Genomic DNA, 25,012 nt, shown 5'->3' with positions numbered 1-25,012 from the left:
CCCATGACCACAGTTTCCTTTCTCCTACCTTCAACTAATTTTCTGAGGATTGCAACACCCTATCAGCTTGTCTTCTCTTCGGCCAGAACCTTCTCACTTGGAGGCTTCTTTCTGCATAATTTAGACAATGGTGTTGTTATCATTATCTGTTCTTTGTTTCCCAAGATTGGCTCCCTTGATTAGATGTCCTTTCATTCATCAATTTTGATGACTTTAGTGGGTCAACAAACTTTAAACTTTGTGCACATATTTGTTAAACATATAGTTAAACACTAATCAGAGTTCTATAATTTAGGAGTTTAGATAACATTATGATCACCTGAATTTTAAAAGCTTGCCCATGTGGAAATACCTTTTTGAAACTTGTGGTGTGACACTGCAAATCTGTAAATTCTCTGAACTGTCACCTCAAGACCACAAGCTAAATTGGCAAACTATTGTGAGTCCTGCATTAGTCTGTGTAATTTGTTACATGATGGTATTTATCAGTGGTGCCAATGGCAGTTTCCCAATAAGCAAACTCTTTCATCACAGTTTTTGCATAAAATACAACTAGCTACGTAAACAGTGGGATTTTGCAAAGCAAATTTGCCAGACCTCACACTTGAGGCCCTTGCTTTGAAAATGCTGGTTGCTAAATGGATATGTGTCACAAACTATGAATTTCATAATTTCTGTCTTCACTATAGCCACTTCCTCTTACATGTAAAGATTAATTCAGCCGGTAAACTGTAACTTGAGCTATGTTTAAATATGTCTAGGCTTAAGAATATTATGCACTTCCTTATTAAAAAAAAAGTTTAAATGGACATAACTTCAAAAATATAATTTCTATAATCATAACATGCTTAATACCCATATTAGTGATTTGGAACTGGTGCTTCTAAATATCAACCTGTATTTTTACTTTGCAACATGTCTGATGTTTTCAGATACTATAGCTATTATAAAGCAAAATTTTGTGTCATTTTCTCAATTTTATGCACAAAATGAACCTTCTAGACTTTTTCTTTTGAGGTCTCTAGAGTCAAATGTCCTAGTTCCATTGGGATTGCTTCTATGCTAAAAAGAATACATTCTTGCTGAATCTGGGCTACTGTTTGCCGGGTGACTCAGTAGCCAAAATATGCCACAACACTCCTTAATCAAATGAAAAGGTGGAAAGGAAACATGTCATGATTCTTTCTTTAACTGTTGGGTTCTCTTCAGCCAAATGCAGGTTTCGAACATCACTAATACAATCTACTATTCCTATTGTAGCTAAACAATAATGATAAAAACATGTTGTATTTATGTTATATGGTCTATTTTTAAAATAGAGCAAACATTTCCTTATAGAAGCTTTCTGACTGATTGGTATTTCATGCAGATAATTTTACTCAAATATGCATCATAGCTTTTAAATCAAAGAAGTTTTTTGTCAAATTGCTTTGAAAAATATTCTTCTTGAATGCAATTATAAAATCATATAATATGCAATCTAACTTTTCCCTTAGAAAATTCCCTGTGCTGTTAGAATGTTTTTTTGTCTCTTTAGTTGGGTTTTCCCCTCAAAATTCTAGATCCTCTAGACAAGACACTTGATATACATTGGTTGATATTTTTGCCAAAGATACAACTCTTTTGGACAAACTTCTGGTATCAAGAACTATCTACTCATTGCACAACTTCAGCTAAATATGGCAAGAAATCAACAAGTAAAAGATAATGTTTTCAAAACCGTAATGGAATTTTCAGCAACTAATTCAGAAAGCAACTAGAGAAACAGCTTAATCTAAGGTCTTTTCCAATAAAATGTAAAAAATAAAATGGTGTAATAATAACTTGGTCCTGAAGATACCGCCTGATGGTTTATATTATAACAAAATACTGCCAGGAACCATCAGACTGCAACCACAGTAAGGTTTCATAAGGTGACACAATCACTCCTCATATTGTGTGTGTGTCTGTCTCCTCAACTACCAATGAAGTGGTTAACATCTGATCAGCGGTCCAGTGCAGCTTGAAAGAACCTACCTGTATTCAAATGCAGACAGCAGTAGCAAAATCTTAAGCATAAGCAAGTCTTCAGGGCCAGTCCAAGCCTTTTTGGAATCAATAAGCAGCTTTCCAGTGTCTTTGACGGGAATTTAACAGTTTATCCACAGTGTGTTTAAACCATCCTGCCAGGATTTCTAATCCTGTGCATGATTAGTACAGCAGACAATTTATTAAACTTCTCACGAAAAATAAGCTTATAATGCTTTGCTCTTCTCTGGCTTTTTAGAAGTCCTAGTATGATTACTAATAAACTCAGTTAGTAATAAGAACTAGATGAATTGACACATCCCTAATCCTACCAAATTCAATGACATGGCTTCTAAGTAAATTCAAAACACTTAGATATGTCAGAAGTGGGTTCTAATTAGAATTCTTGCTATTTTGCTCTCTTAATAGGCACAATTCTTTATATTCTTAATTCAAACTTTGGAAATTAATCTTTAGGATCAGGGTGGGAAGTGACATAATATACAAACTAAATCTATTTTTTTCTAGATATATGTAACAATTGCTAAACAATGTTATTGCAGTATTTATGCAGAGTGAGTCATGTAAGTATCATTCTTTGTCCTTCCTCCAGACATTTCAAGTTGCAGACTAGAAGGACATTCCATTAAGTGACTTTGATGTCAAGTCTGAGGAGAAGTGATACTTGATTAAAATTTCTAGCAAATTTGGAAAATTTCTAACTAAATTTCAGTTAGTTATCAACTTGTTAATAACCTCTTCTTAAATAATTCTTAGAAAAGGACTGCATAAAAGAAAACACTGTAGGAAGCTCACCAAACCAACATGCTTAGAATCAGAAGGAAGTATGTTTAAAAGAATTCCAGGCTCACTGTTCTCTCCTTTTAATTTTTCCTTCTAAGATGTCACATGGTCTGGTGATACCAAATGTTGGAGGAAGGTGCGTTTCTTGTCAATTTTGGTTTGGCTTGCTTATAGTGGAAGTTAACTCTTCAGTTTTTCCTCTGGGAGCAATAGCCACTCAACTTTGTGGGCATCCTGCTGTTTCCTTTTCAGAGATTTCTTCTAGGTGCTTTTTTGGTTTTGTTTACGTGTGGGGTATTTTTTGGTTTTGTTTCAGGGTTTTTTTTTTATTTAGCTTAATTTTTTATTTCTTCTCCCAGATTTTCCTTTTCAAATGGCTTGAACAACCTTCAGATTTTTTGGCATCCACTTCTCAGGCAGTGCCCTCTGCCTTCACAAAACCACACAACAATGTATATATACCATGCAGCTTCCTTGTGTGCATTGCTTCAGTCTTCAGATTAACCCATAAAATATTTGTGTACAGAGGGTATGGTTATTGCTATTAGAAATTAATCTTTATTTTGCCTTCTTTTGTTTATCTTGTTCCCAAGGCAGGGAAAAAAAGAAAAAAAAGACTTCTCGTGGCCATCTTGGTCAAATGGTGATATTACCTTTGGTATTACAACAATTAGTAAAAACTATTACAACAAGTAGTTGTAAAAATTTTGGAAGAAAGCACTACACAAGTTCTTTCACTACTGTAAATGGTAGGGAAGTTATGTTAAGCAAGAATGGTTTTTACTTTCAACCTTAATCTTTCTCCATACAGTCGGTTCTCAGAGTACATTGAGAATCAAATGTTTCTGCTGAGGTCTTCAAAAGAGATACTTTCTGCTGTGCTTCTTACAAGCGTAGCTACCTCTTTACCAGGAGTGATGTACATGGCCTTCTGTCTATCCTAAGTGCATATGGAGATGCAGGACATTGCCGACATTCTTTGAAGGGGCAGAAACTACTCTGCTTAATCCTTATAATCTACCACTGGAATAGTACATGGTAATGTAAAACAACAGTGTTAATACAGGAAACAACTCTACGTTCTCTATTATCAGAAATGTGCAAGAATCTATGAGGAAAAGAGTCCTCCTGCCAAAATTCCCCTGGGATGAACAGATCCTGAACTCCCCTGGAACGTTCTCGGGATTTCCCTGCTTGGGATTCTTTCAGTAACATTACCCCAAGCCACCCAGGTAAGGCCAAAGCACACTTCTTCGGATAACAATTGCAAAACATGCTCCAAATCTGCAAAATTCCAGGTTTTGCAGGATTTTGTAAAAGTCTTTCTGCCTCTACCAGTGCATGCACACTGTAGCTCCAGAGAGTGTTCCCTGCTTCCAGGCAAGAACATCTCTGTTGGCAGAAGAGTTGCCCATGCACCATGCATCTCTTCCTGTGGCTTCAAAGGAGAAGATGCTGTTCATGTGGACTGGAAGGATGCCACAGTGCTCTCCAGCCACATACTTGATCTGTCAGGATCGAAGCCTGTGCAGTGTGTTACAAAACATACCTGCATTACAAGTTAGATGGCATGAGAGTGCAATTGACCTGGGAAATACGTACCTTTCCTAACTTATCTGAGTATTTCCTATGGGTGTCAGCCCCCATGGACAGATATGATGTACAATTTCTCAAACCTGTTAAAGCCACTTGAGACTATGCCTTCCACACAAGTCCACAGCTATTGTGACACCTGAGATGGAAAAGAGTAAATACCGTTGTCCACCACATTGGACTATTTAATGTATCTCACATAGATGTGGGAGTTGTGTAGGGATGTCTCCTATTCATAAGAGAGAGTGATTGAAGTCTTATTTATGTATATCCTAAGATGAGAGGGAAAACTGCTACAAAATAGAGGAAAAAATTAAATTTGAAAGAACAGCAAAATTAACCAGGTTAAATAAAATTTACATACAAATTGCCAATGTAAACTTAACTGTCATAATAATCATTCAGAAAGAAATGTCACAAACATCAAATCTGAAAGGATTTTCCTAAGTATGGATTTCACATCCCAGCCTATCATGCATATTATTTCAATCTGGCTTTAATCCGAAAATAAATTACAGGACTGTGGAGTTCCATGTTTATCTTTCATTAAATTGCAGATCAAGTACATTTGCTTCACAAGTGAAAGATGGCTTTCATAACAGCCGGTGATCCAAACTCATCTTGAGTCTAAAATTCAAGTTACTGCTGGGTTTTCAGAACTACCTGTAACTCTGGAAGATACAAAGTTTTTGCTTTCTGTAGTGCCTGTTGCACTTCACTTATCTCAGTCTTGAGCAGGACCGAGTACATAAGCTACAGAAATGGCTTTGTGGATGGCAGTGAAGGAACAAGATACTGCAGTGAAATTCCTGCCACAGTAGCTGTCATTGCTCTGCTAGGAAATGGTGTCAAGACCATAACTGTGTGAATGTGACTGAATATACACAAAGAGCTGATCTCCCTTGAAAGAAAGGGCTATATTTATTCAAGATCTATCTGGGTCTAGCACCCAATAAAACCAACAGAAAAGGCTTCAATCAAATTCAGTCAGATGGCTGTGAGGGTTAATAGATTGGACCTATAGTTACTTTCTAAAATCAAAACGTATGTAGAAATGCAAATGGCTGAGTCAGATGTTGCAATAATGCAGACACCATGTAACGATACCAAGTTCAGCATAAACGCCCTGGAGTTTTAGAACATAAGAATAAAAATAAAGACAATAAAACGATTTCTTAGTTAATATACTGTTAATGTATATGATTACCCAGATGTATAATGCATAAATAAATGCTTATTAAAATGTTAAGGGATACTTGGTAGTTACAACTACTGCTCTGTAAGTGAAGTGTATATACCTCCACAATAATACTGAATATCCAAGGAGAATTTCAAGCTTAATGTTTTCAAAAGTTTGCTCTACAAGACAATTGAAATTTCTTTGTCTTTTGCAGATGGCTGTGATAGCTCTGACATGAGCCATTTTTGTGGGGTGGGCACTTATGGTTTATCAAAGCCAAATGCTACGAATTTTCTGTAACCTCACACACTGAAAAGGAAGCTATTCTCTGCTTTCTGGTGATACTTTAAAGAAAAAAAGTAGTGAAAAAGCAGTGAAAATAGTTGGGGGTTTTTTTGGCTTCAAAGACTGAGACCCTACTGCAAAATTTTCAGACCTGTCTGGTTAGCAATACTAATAGCTCCAGTCCTTTCGATAATGAGTATTTCAGCTTTGAGTTTCTTCTTTCTTGCATCAGACAGATCCATTTGTCAACATTTTTTTTAGGCTTTTTTTGTTTTGTTTTGAAAATGACTTTCATTGCCACTTCTCTTTTTTAATTTCCTAGCAGACCTTGAGCTGATTGTAGTGGCTCCTCCAACATAAATTGAAGCATCTCTAAGGCTGCTTTTTGAATTTATACATGTTAACAAGATCCTCTTAGAAAGAACACAAAATAGGTATCTGAAATATACCTATCTTCTCTAAACCTGTCCTTAATACCTCAAAAGCTAAACACCCCACCCCACCCCTAATTATACACTGAAGTTGATTTGGGTCTGCCTTGGGGGAACGATACATCATATAACTTCCACACCAACACATATACAGACAAAAACTCATATGGACAGCTGAGACACTCATCATACCGACAATCCCAAGTAAATGGTCTCTTAACTGGAATGGCACTAAACTGCTTTATCAACAAATACCATAACAGCTACTTGATCTTTGATATGTGTGTCTGTATTTATGCACATTCTTAACCTTACTATTCTAGAAAGCTCTCTTTAGAGCAACGCTTAGCACAGTTGAGGGTCAGGAGTTCTGTCCAAAGAACAGTTCTAATACAACTGCGGCAATTAATTTCTCCTCAGGATCACGCTTCAGGTTTTTTTTTACAGCTGACACATTGCATATTTAAGTACCTAGCTACAAATGCAGTAGAGAAATCCTGCTGTTCTAATGGACCTGCTTGTTTATGTAGAATATCTGGGGCTAATATAAAATAACGCTGCAACAGAACTCCATTCAGTGAGCTCCTTTCCGATGCTGGATTTAAATTGGATGTTTTCTCTTCCCTGTTCAGCTCCAATCTGCTCCTGGTCTATGTAATCAGCCTACACTGTTAAAGCACCCTTTCTTGAGATGGCAAGCAGGATAAACAACTGTGCCCAAAGATAGTTTCACAACTTACCCACAGCCTCACTTAAATTGCAGCTAGCTTTAGTCAATGCTTTTCCCTACAGCTGCTGCAAAGAGATTGTGAGTGTTGTTAGGGCAATCTTGCCCTTTATACAATAGGTACAATTTTTAAACTGCAGCTCAAGTGTCAGCATCATATTCAGACATGCTAGCAAGCCGGTTGAGTGAAAACATCTAAGAATGCACTCTAGATTGATCTTCCTTTACTTTCTGTGCAGTGTTGAATTTGAAGCATACCAGTAATTCCTAGAAATCTGTCACTGGTGGCTTTGGGCTTGCATTTGAGAAGAAAAAATAGTAAGACTATTACTAAGGCAGAGAAGAAATACTCAGGGAAAAAAACAGCTGCCTTCCTCCCTGACACTGCATATGTGTGGACCACTCCTTCAGTATGGGGCCTTGTGCCTGTTGAAGACAAAACAACTGAGTTCTGTGTGGCCAGAATGACTTTCAAAAAAGTAAATCGAGAGTGAGAAGTTGATACCCACCCATTTAAACACTGGCTTCTGCTGGCATCATTGGATAAGGAACATTCGGCCTCTCCTTCTAGAGCTAAAAAAATATTATATGTTTAAAAGTATTACTAAGAATGAGGATACCCCTATGTTTCTGCCATTCCTTCATCAAAGGACATATGTGTAAAATTTGATTAGAGACTGTAAAACTATGGGGATTAAATGGGAGATTGTATTTTCTACTTTTTTTAGAAGAGAAAAAGGAAAAATAGTAAGAGATGCCCCGAGATTCTAATTAAAAACACATGTTACAGTGAACAGAAGACATATTTTCTAATTACCAATAGAATTTTTTCTACAAAATTATCTTTCAGGGTTTTGAAGCTGTTGCCTCACCCTGGCCTCTCCCATTTCCTCCAAGCACATCCAGTGTGAAATTGGTGTAATATTTATATCAAATGCGTTATAACATGTAACAAGCCATGTAGACATGAACTTATGATACCCGGCCTAACAAGTTAGTGTATCAAGTATTTATTTTCATTGGAAGGACGTTCTGGGTTTCATGCCTTTACTGAACTGTCTCACCTAAAAGCTAAGGCACTGTCTCACCACTAGATGCCACTGTTGCTCCGATAAAAGCAGCCCAGTCTGTCCAGTCCTACCATATAAACCCAAAGCCTTAAACACATTTGCCCCCCCCTCCATTGAAATACTGGTGTAGCGTTGAACTAAAAATTTAAATGCAGGTACACACTTGCAATATTTCTGCTGCAAATATCCTCATACTCAATTCCTTTATAAACTGTCTTGATAACGCACAATACCTCAAGGTCCATTTTCATCTTGAAAGTACGTGAAAGGCATTATGGTCACCTCTCACGGGTGCAAGTGCTGTTCTTGTGACAAAAATATGCACTGTCAGACCTAAGGAGTTGGCACAGTTGCCACTCACTGGAATCATTTCAGTATGCATAAGCAATGGAAGTAGCTTAGCATCATACATCACACCCCTGCAACCCCATAGCAGTAAGTGGTCTGAAAATTTAAGGCACTGTGATGATGGGGTTGTGTGGGTCTAAAGGAGTCCTGATTACTGGAGGTTGTACTGTGCATGACTTGCCAGGACTCAGCAACAACCTGTTTGCAGGGAGGTGAGGTGAGTAGGTGAGGAAGGAGTGAGAGACTGTTTTAAAGTGGAGGAGTCATGGAAAGCTCAGACACTCATGATACTGGTAATTCCTCATGCCATGGTAAAGGCATTCTGCTTAGATTGCTGTCTGTTAGTGGTTCAGTGAAGACAGACCCAGGATCTACCAACCTGTTGCTCACAGAACGTCTCGGGTGGTATTTATGTGTCCGGACACACTGCCTGGGCTGGTTTTAGTGGTGACAGCTGGAATGAATATGTATGTGCCTGGTACCTTGGGCTTTGCTGCCTGGCATTGTAAAAGTTACAGCCTCTGTGGGTGTAAAGAGAAAATTAATGATGGACTGCTTTGAGAGGATACAGCCCTGGGGAAGCTAGAGGGTGTGTTTCCTGAGCCTGACGCTCACACATCTCAAAAACATGAAGAGCACACAGCCTGATCACTGCATGAGGCAGAAGCACAAGGAAAACCTGAAAATTACGTCAGTGACCTCTTTGTAGCTAAGGATATGAGAAGCAGGCATTTTTCTCTTCTAGGTGGGTAAAGCAATTTCTGTCTTTTTGGAAAAAAGCTTGAAATTTTTCCTCTTACTATTTCCTTACTATTGCTAGTACCACACAATACCATCTTCCATACTCCTCCTTGTGCCTTGACATACAGGTCTGACAACTGAAAGTCACATGAAGCGATAGACAATGCCAAAGGTTTAGGTACAAAAACGGGTGGCTTTGCTGGCAAACGATTAGAGATACGCTACTGGATCTTCAGTAACTTGGATGTATTTCAGCAAAATGACAAATGGATGTGAGGAAAAAATTATGGCTTTTGCTGGAGATAAGCATCTTGCACAACTATAATAAGGGGTGCCTACAAATTCGAGGGATAAGAGGGAGATCTCAGACTTCAGAATTAAGGATGTTCCTGTAGGCACAGTGGGCTGGACGCTCCGTTCCTGTTGTCAGTCACCCTGGGCTGTGGACAGTGCAGTCATGCTGAGGTCGGGATGATGAGGATGCGATGCCCCAGCATCTCGGAGCTCGTGATAATAACAACATACTCAGGCTATGGAAACCCACGCCACAGGAAAAGACGCGGTCAGGAAGGGCTACGGCTTTTGGCTGTGAAGTTGTTAAAGTGTTCGCGGCCGGGGTGCAGAGGGTAGAGCAAGGGCGGAGGAGACGGTTACCCTCCCCTCGAAACTGCACCCCTGACCTGCCCTTCCATGAGCACCCCCTGGGTGCGAAGCCAGGGCAAGACGGTCCCACCCGGCGTCCCCCGGCGTCCCCCGGGCGATGTGGAGCTGCGGCCGCAAATGAGCCCCGGCCTCTCGGCGCGCAGCGGCGGGAGCGGGGCGCACCGGGGCGCGCCCGGGGACAAGCGGTGCAGCTGGGGGTACCCGCGCCCGCCCCCGCCCTCCTGAACCCGCCGCGGCCGGGGCCGGGCGGCGGCGCGGGGGATCCGCGAGCGGCACCTAAAAAAATCGTTTCCTTCCGGATCGGCGGCGGCGGCCGCCACTTCCCCGGCGCGGCTCGGTACCGGCGGCGGCGCCCTCCGGGGTGAGGCGCTCCGAAGCCGCGGAGGAAGCCGGCTGAGCGGCAAGCGCGGAGCGGAGGCCGCCGCCGCCGCCGCCGCCGTGTGGAGGAGGCTGAGCGGTGGGAGGGGCGGGGAGGGACCAGCCGCCGCGGTGACAAGGTGCCAGCGGAGCGGAGGGGTTGCCGCTAGTGTTCCGCCGTCCTCCCGCCGGGAGAAGTTTGGCTCGGGAGCAACGCAGCCGCTGGGGCCGCCGCGGCGGGGCCGGGAGCTGCGCTGGGAGTCGCCGCGCCCGGGGCCGCGGCGGGACGGGGGTCGCTTCCAGCGGGAGGCGGCGCGGGGACGCCGGCGGCGGCAGCGGCGCTTCGGGAGCCGCCCCGCCCGCGCCATGGCAGCGCGGTCCCGCAGACCCTGGCTGAGCGTGGTGCTGGGGCTGGTGCTGGGCTTCACGGCCGCCTCCTGGCTCATCGCCCCCAGGGTGGCCGAGCTGGGCGAGAAGAAGAGGCGCAGCGCCAGCCTCTGCTCCTACTACGGCCGCTCGGCGGGGCCGGGGGCGGCCGGGAGCGCGGCGGCGGCGGGCGGGCAGCAGGCGCCGCCAGAGGCGGCGGCGGTGCTGGGCGGCACGAGTTTCAGGAGCAGCCCCTGGGAACTGCCGCCGGCGGCGGAGGAGGGCACGGTCTCCAGCCCCGCCGGCGGCGGGGAAGGGGAGCCGGAGGAGGAGGAGGAGGGCGGCGAGAAGCGGGGCGGCCGGCCCGGCGGCAGCCACAACGGGAGCGAAGACTGGGGGGGCTGCGCCAAGACCCGCAACTTCCTCTACGTGGGGGTGATGACGGCCCAGAAGTACCTGGGCAGCAGGGCGGTGGCGGCGCAGCGGACGTGGGCGCCCTCGGTGCCGGGCCGCGTGGAGTTCTTCTCCAGCCAGGGCTCCGCCGCGCCTCCCGGGCTGCCCCCGCTGCCCGTCGTCGCCCTGCCCGGCGTGGACGACTCGTACCCGCCGCAGAAGAAGTCCTTCATGATGATCAAGTACATGCACGACCACTACCTGGACAAGTACGAGTGGTTCATGCGGGCGGACGACGACGTCTACATTAAAGGTGAGCGGGGCGTGCCTCGCCGGCGGGGGCCAGGGAGGGACGGGAGCGGCGGCCCGGCGGTGGTCCACCGGGGGTGGGGAGAGTCGGTTCCGCCCGGGGGGGGCGCGGGGGGTACCTCGACCCACCCACCCGCCCCGGCAGCGTTTGCCTCCAGCCCCCGAGTGCGGGCCGTGTGGGGTGCCGTCCCGGCGCTGTGGCCCTGGTGTCCCGCCGGGGGGAGGTGTCCCCGCGGGCCGGGCCGGGCCGGGCCGCGCTCGGGGAGCCCGCGGCGGCGGGGCGCGCTGGGGGCTGAGGCGCCGGTGTCGGCCGCGGCGGGCACGCTGGGCGGCTCCTGCGCGGGCGGGGCGGTCGCGGTGCTGCGGTTACCGGCGCTCGGGCGCGGCTCTGCCGTGAGCAGGCGGGGAGGGACCGGCCCGGCGGGCAGCGGGGCTGACCGCGGGAGCGGAGCGGCGGGGGGGTGCCGGCCCGCGTCCCGCCGCGCTCGCCGGCGCAGCCGAAGGGTGGGCGGCCCCGCCTGGTCCTGCCGCGTCCCGCCGCCCGTGCGCGGGCGGGCGTCGTCGTCCTGGGGCGGCCGGGCAGCCCCGCCGCCGTTGCGGTTTTCGGTGCGCCTTGGAGACGATGTTTTCAGCACTAGTAAGAGTTCTCGGCTGGCTGGCTGACGCTTCGGCTGCTCGCACGCAGCCTCTGAAGGCTCCTTGTAAAGCTGCTGTCCTCAGCAGCGTGTCTCTGAAAAGTACCGCCCGACTCCGAGCGAGTTCAGTAGTACCTTTGCAAAATGATGCTCTGCAACCCGCTTCCTTTTGCTCTGCGCCTGTTGCTGCTGCTACTCGTGCAGTGTCCTGCTCTTGGACAAGGAGGGGCTGAAGCGGTAAGCGTGAGCCGAGGTTCTGAGCGTGGCTGCTTACCCTGCTGAAAGGCTGCTGAAAGTTAGCTGGAGGTGACTACAGTAGCCTGTTCGTCACTTGATTTTGAGTCGTTTAATGCGCTGCTTGCTTGTCAGCTGTCACTCATCTGTGAAATGCTTGCACACATACATGTGTGTGTATCCGGTTGCAGAGGTAAAAGTTGTCAGTGTTTTCTTTGGGCTCATTTTGGAGTTGTGACAAAGGTTCCAAGTTAATCCTATCCAGAAACTTTCATTCTCAAGTAAATATGAAATCGTGATTTCTTAAAAGAAAATAGGCAAAGGGGTTGAAGGAGAAGTGTGTAGAAGTTGTAGCACTGGGAATACTTTTGAAGGAGCCTGAGTTTTACCTTGTTCCAACAATTACTCTGTAATCAAACATATTTGTCTTGGTTAATTAAGAATTGCTCTGGTCTTTTCAAAAATTAATCCTATTAAAATAATACCTGGCATTTCCCTTGCTTTCAGCTGTATGAAAATGTCATTTTTAATGTTAATTAATTAAAAAAAATTGTGAAAGGTAAACTTGTCCAAGGATGCTTTCAGTTAAATATAGGGTGCTGCTTTGGAAGTTATTTCCTTTTACAGTCTGAGATGCCTGTGATATTTTTAAGAAAGCTTGATGTACAGGAAAAGAGATGGCTGGCAGGCTAGGCAGAGAAATAACAGTAATCTTTTCTCTTTTTCAGGTGAAAAATTGGAGGAATTTCTTCGCTCACTGAACAGCAGTAAACCTCTGTATTTGGGACAAACTGGTCTGGGTAATATTGAGGAACTCGGAAAACTCGGGTTGGAGCCTGGAGAGAATTTCTGCATGGGAGGGCCGGGAATGATCTTCAGCCGGGAGGTTCTCAGGCGGATGGTGCCACATATAGGTGAATGCCTTCGAGAAATGTACACTACTCATGAGGATGTGGAGGTGGGCAGGTGTGTCCGAAGGTTTGGAGGAACTCAGTGTGTTTGGTCCTATGAGGTAAGTGACAGTATAAATTACAACATGCTATTTGTTTATGGTTTTGCATCTTGCAACTAAGCAGCTGTATCTGCAATCTCTTTGCACTAAAATCATGTTTTAGTGCATGCATCGGAATGTAAACTGCAGACTGTTAAGAAAAAGAGAGAGGAAAACATTCACTGTATGTTGCTACAAGTGTATTTCTTTCTACTTGTGTCCTTCAGTTTTGGTCACTTCAGTAACAGTGACAGTTACTGCAGCCATGTGGTACGTATTGCTGTGCTGTTAGTTCCTAAAGCATTACCTTGAAGGTTTCTACATATAATCCTTGACAGGATGGTGCTGTGTTTGACGCGGGCTGTTCATGTTGGATCTTTTTAAGAACTTTGTTTTGGATAAGCATGCACCATGTCTGTTCTGCATCACATGTTCTTAAAATATGTTGTGGTATTTGGAGAAGAATTGCCAGTATTTTTGTAATTACTCAGATGTGGTTTAATGGGGTTCATTACTGGCAAATGCAGAAATAGGGGTTGGTTGGTTTTTTCTTGTGCAGAAATGAAATTTTTTAGACTGCATGCGTCCTTAATACATGCTAATACTGTTCTACAGTAAGAAAAACACTTTTAAAAGTGATAGATGCAGGCAGTATAACGAATCTTCCTATACTGAGATCATTTGAGAGGCAAATGACTTCATTCCATAATAGCACTTTCTGAAGTAATAAAGATGTGTTACAGTACCCAGAAAGTTTTTTTTGCAATGCCACAACTAAAATTCAGGCCTGTTTCTCTGGACATACTGTGGTTAGTGGCAAGATTCTCTTGTTAGATAAAAATTGACTAAGCATGCAACTGCCAGAAAGGGTGAAGACTGGTAACTAATCTGATGAATATGGTTTTAGTTATTTTGATTGGTTCTTTAATATTAATGTATGTTTGCCCTTGTACAACTCCCTCATTAACCAGGAAAAAGTATTTAAATTGGCCAGTGAAAGAGGTTATGTGCTATTAATGACAAAAGGACAGGAAAAATACTTAATTTTGTAGATTAGTGTTTTTCTGAGTGGCCTGGGTAAAGGTGGCCATTTTAACAATGGGTTTGGTAGGCTATAGTGTATGTAAACAGGTGAATGGAAGTAAATATTGAATAGTTGATACTAACTAGGTAGAAATCTTAGAGGTGGAAATCTTACACTTTGCTTCACAATAGGAAGGCACTTTTAAAGACTATTTCAATAAATGTTGTAAATGCCAATGTAAAATAATACATCTGTTGCACTGGTAGAGCAAGGAAGGCATTTATCAAGCAGATGGATATCAGTGTAGGACTAGTGGTTCTTAATCAGACTTCCAAACCACATGCTACGTTGGCAGCTTAGTCTTACACTCTGATTTGGGCTGTGTCTGTACAAGGTTGTTTTCAAATCCTTATGGGCATGTGATGCCTGCTGATCTGTATCACATAGCAGAATTATGATTCTGCCTTGACAGTCATATCTTGGAAGGGGTTTTGTTTTTGTTTTTCTGGTTTGTCCTCCAGGAAGAAATTGGGGAAGGGAAGAAAACTGATAATAGATAACATTATCATTATGGTTATCATTTATTCTGATGTTGAATGTGAGGAAATTTTGTCTCCAAGCACTGAGCATAACTGGGATAGAGTGAAAAAATATGTTTACTTTCTTTAGTTTTGGAGACTGCGTTATATGACTGCCCAGAATTTCAGATTTTCATGGTAGGATTGGGGCCTGAGAACATAAGCTTTTTGGAAAAACCTTGTGTTTTTATGGTATCTGGAATAGTGACACCAGTCTTGAAAGTCAGTTGCTCTTGAAGGCTTTAGGTCTCTATAATAGTGGAAAAAGCAAAAAATGTGTAAGGTATTGCAATAGCAGATGCAAATTTCTGACCAGTGTTTCCATCTGTTAGGAGAATCTTTGTTGCCAGTACAGGAGATGCTTCAGAAGATGCAGATGATTAAGACAAAGCTGCTTAGGATGCTTATCCCAGCATTTAATCTGTGTGGATGGGAAGGAGTGAAATAGGGTGTCCAGAGAGAGAGAAATTGCATTTGTGCTTTGGCAGTTTGTGTTGTGTAGCTGGTTGTTTCAAGTAGTCTGATGCTGCACCTGAACAGATTGGTGTGTTGTAGGTTGGTAAATCAGTGGTGACAAGGGCAACTTTTTTTTCATAGGGCACTGAAACTGTTGCTGTGTGGTGTTTCATTCCTCCCCTTAGATCAGCAACAATGTTTGTGTGCTAGAAGGGGAATTACTCCCTGAGATACCTGTGCAAAATCGAAGATTGGGCCCAGGATTTTCTGCACAGGTAGTTGTACTTTTGTTGTGAAGTCATCTTGTGTGTAAGTATTAAACTGAGTCCTGCTGAGCTGCAAGATTTTTTATGAACTTTGCTGCTTTGGTGAAGATGCATAATTTGTATTTAGTATGTGTTGCTGAAAACTAATATAAACAGGAAACAACTCCGTTAAAATCCAGAGAAGCAGATAAGCTCTGGAAGAGCTGAATCACTGTTGCACCATTTTTTACTAGATTTCTTTGCTAAGGACTGGCTGGGAAAGTCTCTTTTTGTTGAGGATGAAAGAAATCAAAGAGTTCAAGAGAAAACCTGAAATGCTTGATTTTTGCTGGGTGGCTCAGCTGGTGTAGGTAAGACTGGCTGCCTGTCAGGATTTATTTTGCTGCTGTTTAGAGTTAGGTAGTAAGCTGTGCTAGCTTGCTGGCAAGGACAGGGTTACAACTTTGACCTTTTTTTTTTTTCCTGGTAATACTTTTTGGGGGGGAGGAGAACGAATAAGAAAAGATGGAGATGTATAAGCCTGCAATAAGCCACTCTTATATCTGGTGCTTTCAGGAGTTTAATTCTTGTTTTGCCAGATTTGAAGCCAGAGCTAAAGGCTGGGTCTCCCACATACCAGATGACTTATGGCTGAGGTGATGAGTCTCTCTGTCTCTGCTGATGGAGCTCCTCCACTTTAAATAAAGAATTAGTCATCAGACTGCTGAAAGAGTGAATTTAATAACAGGGTTTTTAAGGCACTTGTGCAGAGTGGAGGAGACTGAAACCTGCCCTCAGGCTGCAGTTTGACAGTTGCTCTAAGCTGACTTAAATATGGGCTTTCACTGAAGGACGGCTGATCCTTGGGGTTGCTGTCTTGTTCTGCAGGACTTGTGCAGCCCTCTGGTGAACTGGAGCAGGGGTGGGGTCCACTTGAAACCTGAACCTGACGAAAAGTATTTTCTTCAGGTGAATCAGTACTTGCAGCAAAGTTTGCTGGGCATAAGCATCAGAGGAAAGAAGATGTGGTTATGTTCAGCCAGGAATGAAAGGGCAGGAGAGTGTCAAACTGCCCTTCTGGGCAGCAGCTTACACTCACCTTGGCTGGAAGTAACAGTTAAACTGCAACCTAAATCTTATACATTTCCTTGTTACTTGAGAAAGTATGAAGTGGTTTTTGGGTAGGTCATTTTCTTTCTACAGAAGATCCATTCTTGTTCTGATATATTTTTCACCTATATCTTAAATTATCCTTTAGTTTTGATGATGTTGTAATGACGTTGTAATGATTAGGGTGTAATAAACCTGACAAATGTGTCTAAAATACCTCTGTAAAAAGCATCTTTGTTTTCTTAGGTGTTAGCAACTTCTGCTTCCCAAAATCAGTAACAGTAGAGATTAAAAAGGGCCTTTTGCTTTTGTGCTTTCAGAATCCGTATTTCAAGGTAGCACTCTCTCTTCCACTGATTATGAAGGCTTGAAAAGTTTTTCTTTAAATGAATGAAGAAATGAGCTTGATTTTATTGACTTACACTTATTTTATTATTTGGAAACAAAAATATAGTTAAACTGAGATGCTGTGTTTTTCCTCACGTTGCTGTTTAGAAGGGACTTGACTATAGAGGACCATTTGGGAAAAAAAGCTGATTACTTCTTTCTCCCTGCCCCCCCCCCCCCCCCCTTTTTTTTTTTTTTTAAAAAAAAAGCTGTTTCTGCTTGCAGAAGACCATTTTGTAATTTGTAACCTAAGTTTATAAGACATCAAATAGCATAGTTCTACAAAAGGACAAAATAAAATGCAATGCATGAATTAAGCAGCTGTAACAATTTAAGCAGAAATCAAACATTATCAGGGTATAAATACTGACTGTCAGAGGAGTTTTTTTCTTCAGAAAATGAAAAATGACAAATGCAGCATAAAAAGATTTAAAGACCATTTGTCAGTGTATTTGGGACATTTATTCTTATGTTAAGTTTGTACAGCTTTTCTTTTTGTAGCTTTTTTTTTCCTTTCTGTGTGGAAAATAACATAGAATTGTACAATTTCTCAAGGTAGAAGGAACCCATAAGGATCATCAAGTGCAGTGCCCACTATGTTAGTTGTAAACTTTAAAAACTATATTTGTACAAAAAACTACATTCATACAAAACACCCCATATACTTTTGATCTTTTGGTACCGTGTACATTGATATTGAAAGAAAACATTGTACTTTGTATGTACAAGCAGTCCACATCGATGTTTGTATACATTGTCTTTTTCCTTTTACAAAGGTCTATGAAAACCATAAGATACAGTCTTATTACTAGAAGAGTTTTATAATAATGCAGCTCTCTAATAACCTATTTCTTGTTGATTGCCAGCAGTTACATTAAATACTACAGAAAATAAAATGGGAAAATACTTATTTGGATCAAACTGCATGCTCAAAAAGTTTTCCTTTGCAGTGCACTGGTATTGTGACAGTCTCCAGAGGTTCTGGAACCTCTGCAAGTCATCTTCTAGCTTCCTCTAAAAATACTTTATCTTTTCCTTTTTAATGTCATTTCCTTCCTCATGTATTTTAATTTTTCATTCAAGGCTTTGTGTCTCCCTTTGGTGAAGATGTTGGTGGATCATAACTCAGCTTTGAGTTGAACCCTACACCAAACAGGAGCATTAGAGGTGTATTTGCCTTTGACGACGACAAGATGGAATTGTGCTCATTTGGGTACTGGAATTATCAGTCTTGAAGCAGCAGTACACACTCCCACTTAAACTGTTGGTTTTGGGAAGCTTCATTAGGTAGTTCATTATGCAGCCATCATTTTAAAAAAAGCATAGAGTCTTTACAGTCACCCAAGAATAGAAATGCATGGAAGAGTGGGTAATTAAGACTGTAGCAAGGGTCTGATGGTACGTGGAGATGAACAGGATGATCCAGAGGCCTTAGAACTATTTGCATAAATGGCCAATTACTGTTACAGGATTGTGTACATGCTGTCTTAACAATTTGTTATTAATAGCTGATTACAGCAATGTTAAAGGTATTTATCAAACTTTTGTTTTTACTTTAGTAAATACAAGTTTTTTTACTTTAATGTGATTCTCACCTGATTAGAAAATTGAGTTATATTTCGATACCATTGTAGTATAGTGTTTCTGTGCATACATGATACTGTAGAAAATGCAAGTCATGAAATGCATATCCTATTGCAATAACCACTGTGCTGAAACTGGGTCATTACTCCTGCCCTATGTGGCTCTGTCTGGTCACCGTCTGAGCTGCCTGCCCGTGTTGTGCTGTGCAGACTCCCTGCTCTTTCTCTGGCCTTGTAAGTAACCTCTTGTTGTCCATTTGCTCTTTTACCTGGGGAATCTGGGGAAACTGCCCAGGAGTGCTGCCTCCATTGGGTTCACATGCCTTGGGACTCCCTGTCTTCTTGCCCCTTTTTGACCAAGTTGGCTGGGAGTTCAGGAAATTCATGGTGAGAAAACAGATTTGTCCCTGGTAGTTGCATGTTATTGAGGGTCTTCAGCATTTTCTCATGTGGCTCAGCAGGACTTCAAGAGTTGGAGATACCTTTTTGGGGGGTCTTTACTGTGAAGGATTCAGATGGTGTTCCCACAACTACTGTGGAGGTGGTGCGCTAGCACACATGAGCACATGGCTATGGTCCGATGTATCATGGTGTCTTTGCTGTGGAGCCAAAAGCTAAGGGGGCTGTTTCTCAGCCTGGTTGAGGGTTACCTTCTCTTAGGTTTCTGGGTTGTTTGCAGGTTGGGTGTCCTGTCTTGCCTGCTGTGCCCCAAGAGGAAATATTGCTTGTGACTTTTTGCAGTTTGACAGCTGTGTAATTCTGACTCCTGGTGCTGAGTTACCAAGGTGCTGGAGGACTCTAGGGATGTATTTTCATGTCCATGATGTGAAGAAAGCATGGATAAACTTCCCTCTTAATGTGTTTTCTTCTGAGATGCCAGCACCTATTTATGTGCAGGACTATATGGGCTCGCTAACAGTTTCTAGTCTGTTTTGAAAGTTTGTACTTTCTTAAAGCAAATATTTCAAAGGTTTTCATCTTTAAGAATAAGGCCTTGTTTAAATTACCAAAGCATTCCACAGACAAGCCAAAGAAAAACATCAGGAAAAGTTCCTTAAATGATTAAAAATGTGTCTTTAGTTCTGCATATGTGTATCCTGGAGCCTCTCTCAACCTCTATGGAAATTTAAACCTAAACATGTTCAACTTTTTTTCTCATGTTTGCTTTCCTTTTACTGGAGATACTTTTTCAAGACTTTTGTGCAATTGGTACATTGGAGGTGGTATTTCCTTAGAAGCTTAGTGTAGGAGGCTCACTGTTCAAGTGTGGTTGAAAATAGTGTTAGACATGAGATGATGCAACTGTGGCACAACTGTTGTAATACTCATCTCATTTAAACCCATCACATCATCACTCTTGACAGTACCTATCACATTATGCAAGGAAACAGCTTGATTTTTAATCATTTGATGAAGAATTTCCCACTTTATTGATGGATGAATTGAATTAATTTTAATTCTTCTTCAATTGATGAAGATCTTGAGTGCTTTAGGGTCAACAGCGGATTCAGTGCTTTAAGTGAATCCATGAAACAAAGCACCATGAAATCCTGATGTTTTCCTGGTTTATCCTGAAATAGTTTTCCGTATGTTACGTTAAAATCAAGTAAACCAAACCACATGGGAAGTATTAGTTTCTATAGATACTGCCAGAATTATCTTTATTTTCAACAATTTGTCTTTCCTAGATGTTCTGAAATAAATTTCCCTTTCACACTTACAGATTTGATTGTGGTTATTGGTGATACTTTGACAGAGAATTTTGTTAAACTATCCTGCTTGAGGCTTTTTGAAGTGTTTATTGCAGACTACTAGGTAAATCAAACAGCAGAGAGTTGCTCAAAGTGTGTATAGTCTTCTCAAAGACACTGATGGTCCACAGGCTCCCTCACAAACCCCAGTTGGTTCTGCTACTTTTCCTGGACTGTTCTTTGTATCTCTTCTAATCCTGATTTCGAAAATCTCCCAGAGATAACTTTCCTGACTTTCACTTTCCAACTTTATGACTTTTGATGAGATTGAAAGACATGCTTCTGCTGAAATAGAAAATGCTCACAAAGAGAGAAGCTGGAAGTTTTAAACAAGGAGAGTTACAGAAATTATTTCAAATAAGCACTCATTGAATGTACTATTTACCATGGTATTTTATTATCAAAAATAGAATATGTTTCTTTTATCAAATAATAAGCTTTGAAGCTACTCTTTCAGTTCTGTTTGTTTCTTGGGAGTTTTCTGCAAGTAGACAAATAGGTATAAAGTGCAGCTGGGTCATTTTAGGTCTTCCGACTTTATTTACTCTGTGGTTCTCATTACCAAACTGGTTTCCACTTACTTTCAGTTCTTATGTGAGAAGGTATGTATTAAGTCATTGTCAGTGTATGCTGCTGTAATATATTCTCCAAAATATGCTTTTATCTAGATATTTGATTTCATTATATAGCATGAAATATTCAAAGAATACAAATATTATTTAAAGTATAGCTAGAACTGCTACACTTTGAGGAGTTTATTCCATCTGACCAGTGCTGACTAATGATTTGAGCTCAAGAGGAGTGCACAGGCTAGTTAATCTTTAGTTACATATTTGGAACTGGTCAGCAAGTAAATGTGCAGGTCCACCCTGGCTACAAAATTTTTGGCTTCCTAGGTATCAACAGTAAGAAAAGATTTTTGGCCTGCTATTAATTTTTTTTTTTAAAAGCATATATATATACTCCAGGAAACAAACAACATCTTAAACTGGAGGTATAATTTTAGAAAATTCTGGAGGAGGATAAGCAGCCTGGTAACAGATACAGGCTTCTTGAGTGCTGTTTTATGTATGATTGAGAAGGTTACCTTTTAATTTATTTTTTATTTAGGGCTTTTGAGACACATTTTCCACAGTCATTTTCCACATTGGTTGAAATTTTACCTTTAATAACCTAAACTTTCTGAATATTTAAAAATGTGGAGGGGAAACCTAAAATAAGTCTCTTCTGAAATGCGATGGTTTAACCAGAGAGAATACTGAAGTTATAACCTGAGGTACTAACTGGACAATTTTTTTATTATTATTTTTTTAAATTATTAGTTTGTGATAAAATATTTGATTCAGAAACTTGAAGCATTACTTTTAATAATAGGATTGTAATCTTGTGCCTTGTTTTTTTGTGCACTTGATACTTTGAAGGATTTTATATTTTCAAGATTTTAAAGTGCATTCGAGTCCCTAAACTTTTTTGCTCTTTGTTTCTACAACCATTCAGGGGCAAATTAACATCTGAAGGCCAACAATTTGATCACCAAGGATGGTGCTCATTTTGACTCTGCATTTACTGCTGTCAGGGAAGTGTTTGTTCACGGGGCCCTTTTTGAGTGTGGCCTGTGTGAATGCGTGGAGTGGAAGCAGATACACTAAAGAAATGCAGCAATTCTTTGGTGGTATGCTTGGCCGCACTGCAGTGTATGTGGTCTTAACTACTCCATGAGGCATACACTGTAAATCTGTGCGCATGTAAATGTGCATTTGTACGTACATATGCATATATTTAAACGTTGTGCCTAGTTGATAACCAGGCTCCCAGGGGCATAAGTGAAGGTCCTTTGCAGCTTTTAAGCTGCACTTCTGGGTATTTATCGCTGCCTCTCTACTGTAAAGTTTAAGAATTTAGCTTTCAGCTTGTTTTTGATTTCTCTTCATGGTTACATCTGTTCCTTCTGTTCTGTATATACATGTATTTTGGCTTACAGCTTCAATTTAACATGGCTTTTCAGCTTTCCATTCTCCTTGAAACCTTTGTCTTTCCAGCTACAGACTGTAGCACACCTATTAGCATATTAACTTTTTATCGCCAAAGGGGACTGTCTTATTGACCAGCTCTTATCCTGCCAGAATTGCACAGCTTTCTATTGTTGATCATGATAAAACAGTGACTCTTTCTGTCACTTTTATAAACTTTGGGCAAAATTTTCTGAAGTGCATGGGTCTCACTTCCAGAGGTCAGGGAGTTGAACTAGAAGAGATGTAGCTGATGGCAAAGCTTTTAGGAAAATGCTTAACTTGGCAGGCAAAACAGCTTCATTATATGCTATTGATATTTGTAATTGTTTTAAAATAATTTCTTAGGTATAAATCTGTCCTGTCAGAATGAATACTAGCAGGTGCTAGTATTTTGGATTCTTCTTCTCTAAATTTTTGTAACTGAAGATATTTTTCTTCATGTGGTAGGGGGGAATGATTACACCTAACTGAGGGTAGTTGACTGTAAAAGTAAATATTGTCAAACAGTATAAAGTATAATTTCTTAATATTTGGCTGTGACAATTTTTGGAAATATACTATTAGTATATTCAAGAAGGTCATTAAGTGTATATATATTTCTTTTGTGGCATTTGATGCTTGAGGTTTGCTTAAAGGTTATACCTTTGCAAAAATTGATTATTGTTTATACCTTTGAGAAAGAATTCTGTACTGAAGCCATGCATTGATCATACCTCCATTCTGGCCATGGTAAGTTGGTGCTCACTTCCCTCTATCAAATCTATTAGACTTAGTTTTTAATGTACTAAATCCAAGAATAAACCTGCCTTCCATCTCTTTTCTTAAATTCCTATCCGTGCTGTGCTGCTGACGTGCATGGTTATAGGTGACAACTGTCATGGGAGAGAGATGTACGAGTCCTAGGGTCTCTATGGGGCAGAGAGTCTTGAATGAGTAAGAACAGCTGGTCTTGTTTCTTCAATGTGTTTATCAGCTGTGCTAGCCCATCCTGAGCTTCCTAACTCATCACTGGAAAAATGTTTTGAACAGCAGTGGCTTTATTATTTTAGCTACATATAATGCTAGAAACAGCAGAGGGAAATGCTGGAAGGAGGTAGGCTGGAGTAACAGACTGACATGCCTTGATTGAGTTTGGCATGTTAGAAAACAGCTACTGCGAATCAGCTGCTTGTGACTGGGATTTGCATCCCCACACATAAGACTATGAGATTTTTCCTTATAATAGGATGTGGTGCTGGTGTTCTCTGCGTGCAGGCGTTATGTGGTTGTGTATACATGTGTGTGCTTATGTATTTTTAAGAATAATGCTGTGTATTGCCATTTGCCTTTTTGCTGCACTTTGAGTGCTGAATAATCATAAAGGTCATTAAGTTTATGTCATGTAGCTTGTTGTCAGCTGTTTCTGGAGACTGATGATTTTTGTAACAATTGTTGTGCCTAGACCTATCAGGAATTGTAGGAACCTCCCCCCCCATGTGAGAATCCAGTGTTATAATGTTGCTTTGTTTCTATTAAACATGCCAGTTATCCTCTGTAGTATTCACCTACTGACTGTATTTTGCTAGTGCATTAAGGGATGTGGAAGTACTTACGCTCCCACATTGATCTGAATAGGATTTACATTAGCTATGTATTCTGTTGATAAGACGCTGAATAAAGTTCATTAGTTCAGAAGTGGGAAAATCTAAATGAGACCTGTAGAACAGCCATGTTAAAATATGTTCCTGATTAAATAAAACTTTCAAATTTTTCGTATTTCTGAATATTGGTGATACCTATACTGGTATCTGAAAAGACACTTCAGTAGCAGCATTCCAGCAGGTAGTTCCAGAGCTGCAGGAGCTTCCCACTCATCTCAGTTTAAAAGAACTTTGCTGTTGCTAATTGAAATGTTGAATTTAGTACTAAACTCACAATTTTGTTAAATAATAGTTAATTTCCATTGCTAAACATTATTTGGATACCTACTGTTTTCCTTGGAAATGGCCTTTGAAAAGATTTATTTAGAGCTGCTGCCATATACCTGTGGACTGATGGTTTTACCGGTTTTAATAATCCATGTTATCTTCAATGTAGGTACAGTTTGTGTTCTTTCAAATCTGAGAGAAAATAAAATGCAGTGCCCTGGGTTGGGAGAGGAAAGGATTTTTGCTTTTCTTGTTTTTTATTTAGTTGTTTCTGTCTAGCTATAATTATATTAATCAGCTTGGTCAAAATAAGTCTTTCTCTGCAGACTACGTACTAGTCTGCTAGTTAGATCATAACATCTGTTATGATTATGTAGGTAGGTTAAAAAAATAGTTGCTGGATTAAGTATTTCAGTTATATGGGAAGAGAAGCTTTAATGACTAGCACAATGTTAGTATCATACAGTCTTACTCTGTTACTTTTTAAACAGTTTCAAAAAAGTTTTTATGTGCTTTATAGTATAATTATTATTTTTTTATTCATTGGGAATAAATACATAGTAATGAGAGATGTCCAGTAGAGTTTTTGGCATATGTTCATCAATACAGATAATAAAACAGCAACACTATTGTATTCGTTCACACACTCTAAGAAGGTATTTAAGATACCTTCCACACTTCCCATCGTTCCTTTTTGTAAACATATTGAGCTCCGTCTAAAATAACATGTTTTCCATTTTACCTGCACTGTGTCACTGGAATACTGTTATAAAAATGCAATTGCCATAATAAGTAGCTTTTTAACCTATGCTTTTATCTTGTTTG

General features: G+C 41.3%; 1 protein-coding gene across 1 annotated transcript in view; it reads left to right on the top strand.

The window, feature by feature from the left end:
* The first annotated feature begins 8,766 nt into the window (after window positions 1-8,766).
* Window positions 8,767-25,012, top strand: part of CHSY3 (chondroitin sulfate synthase 3) — a 172,962-nt gene continuing 156,716 nt past the window's right edge. The window contains exons 1-2 of the mRNA XM_080373146.1: window positions 8,767-11,278; window positions 12,872-13,155. Of these exons, the coding sequence (XP_080229272.1) occupies window positions 10,573-11,278; window positions 12,872-13,155 (990 nt within the window). The 5' untranslated portion in view covers window positions 8,767-10,572. The remainder of the gene's footprint in view (window positions 11,279-12,871; window positions 13,156-25,012) is intronic.

Source organism: Falco punctatus, assembly GCF_963210335.1.
Source record: "Falco punctatus genome assembly, chromosome: Z".
Classification (NCBI taxonomy): domain Eukaryota; kingdom Metazoa; phylum Chordata; class Aves; order Falconiformes; family Falconidae; genus Falco; species Falco punctatus.
Note: the sequence above shows the minus strand (reverse complement) of the source record. Positions and strands in the feature narration are given on the sequence as shown.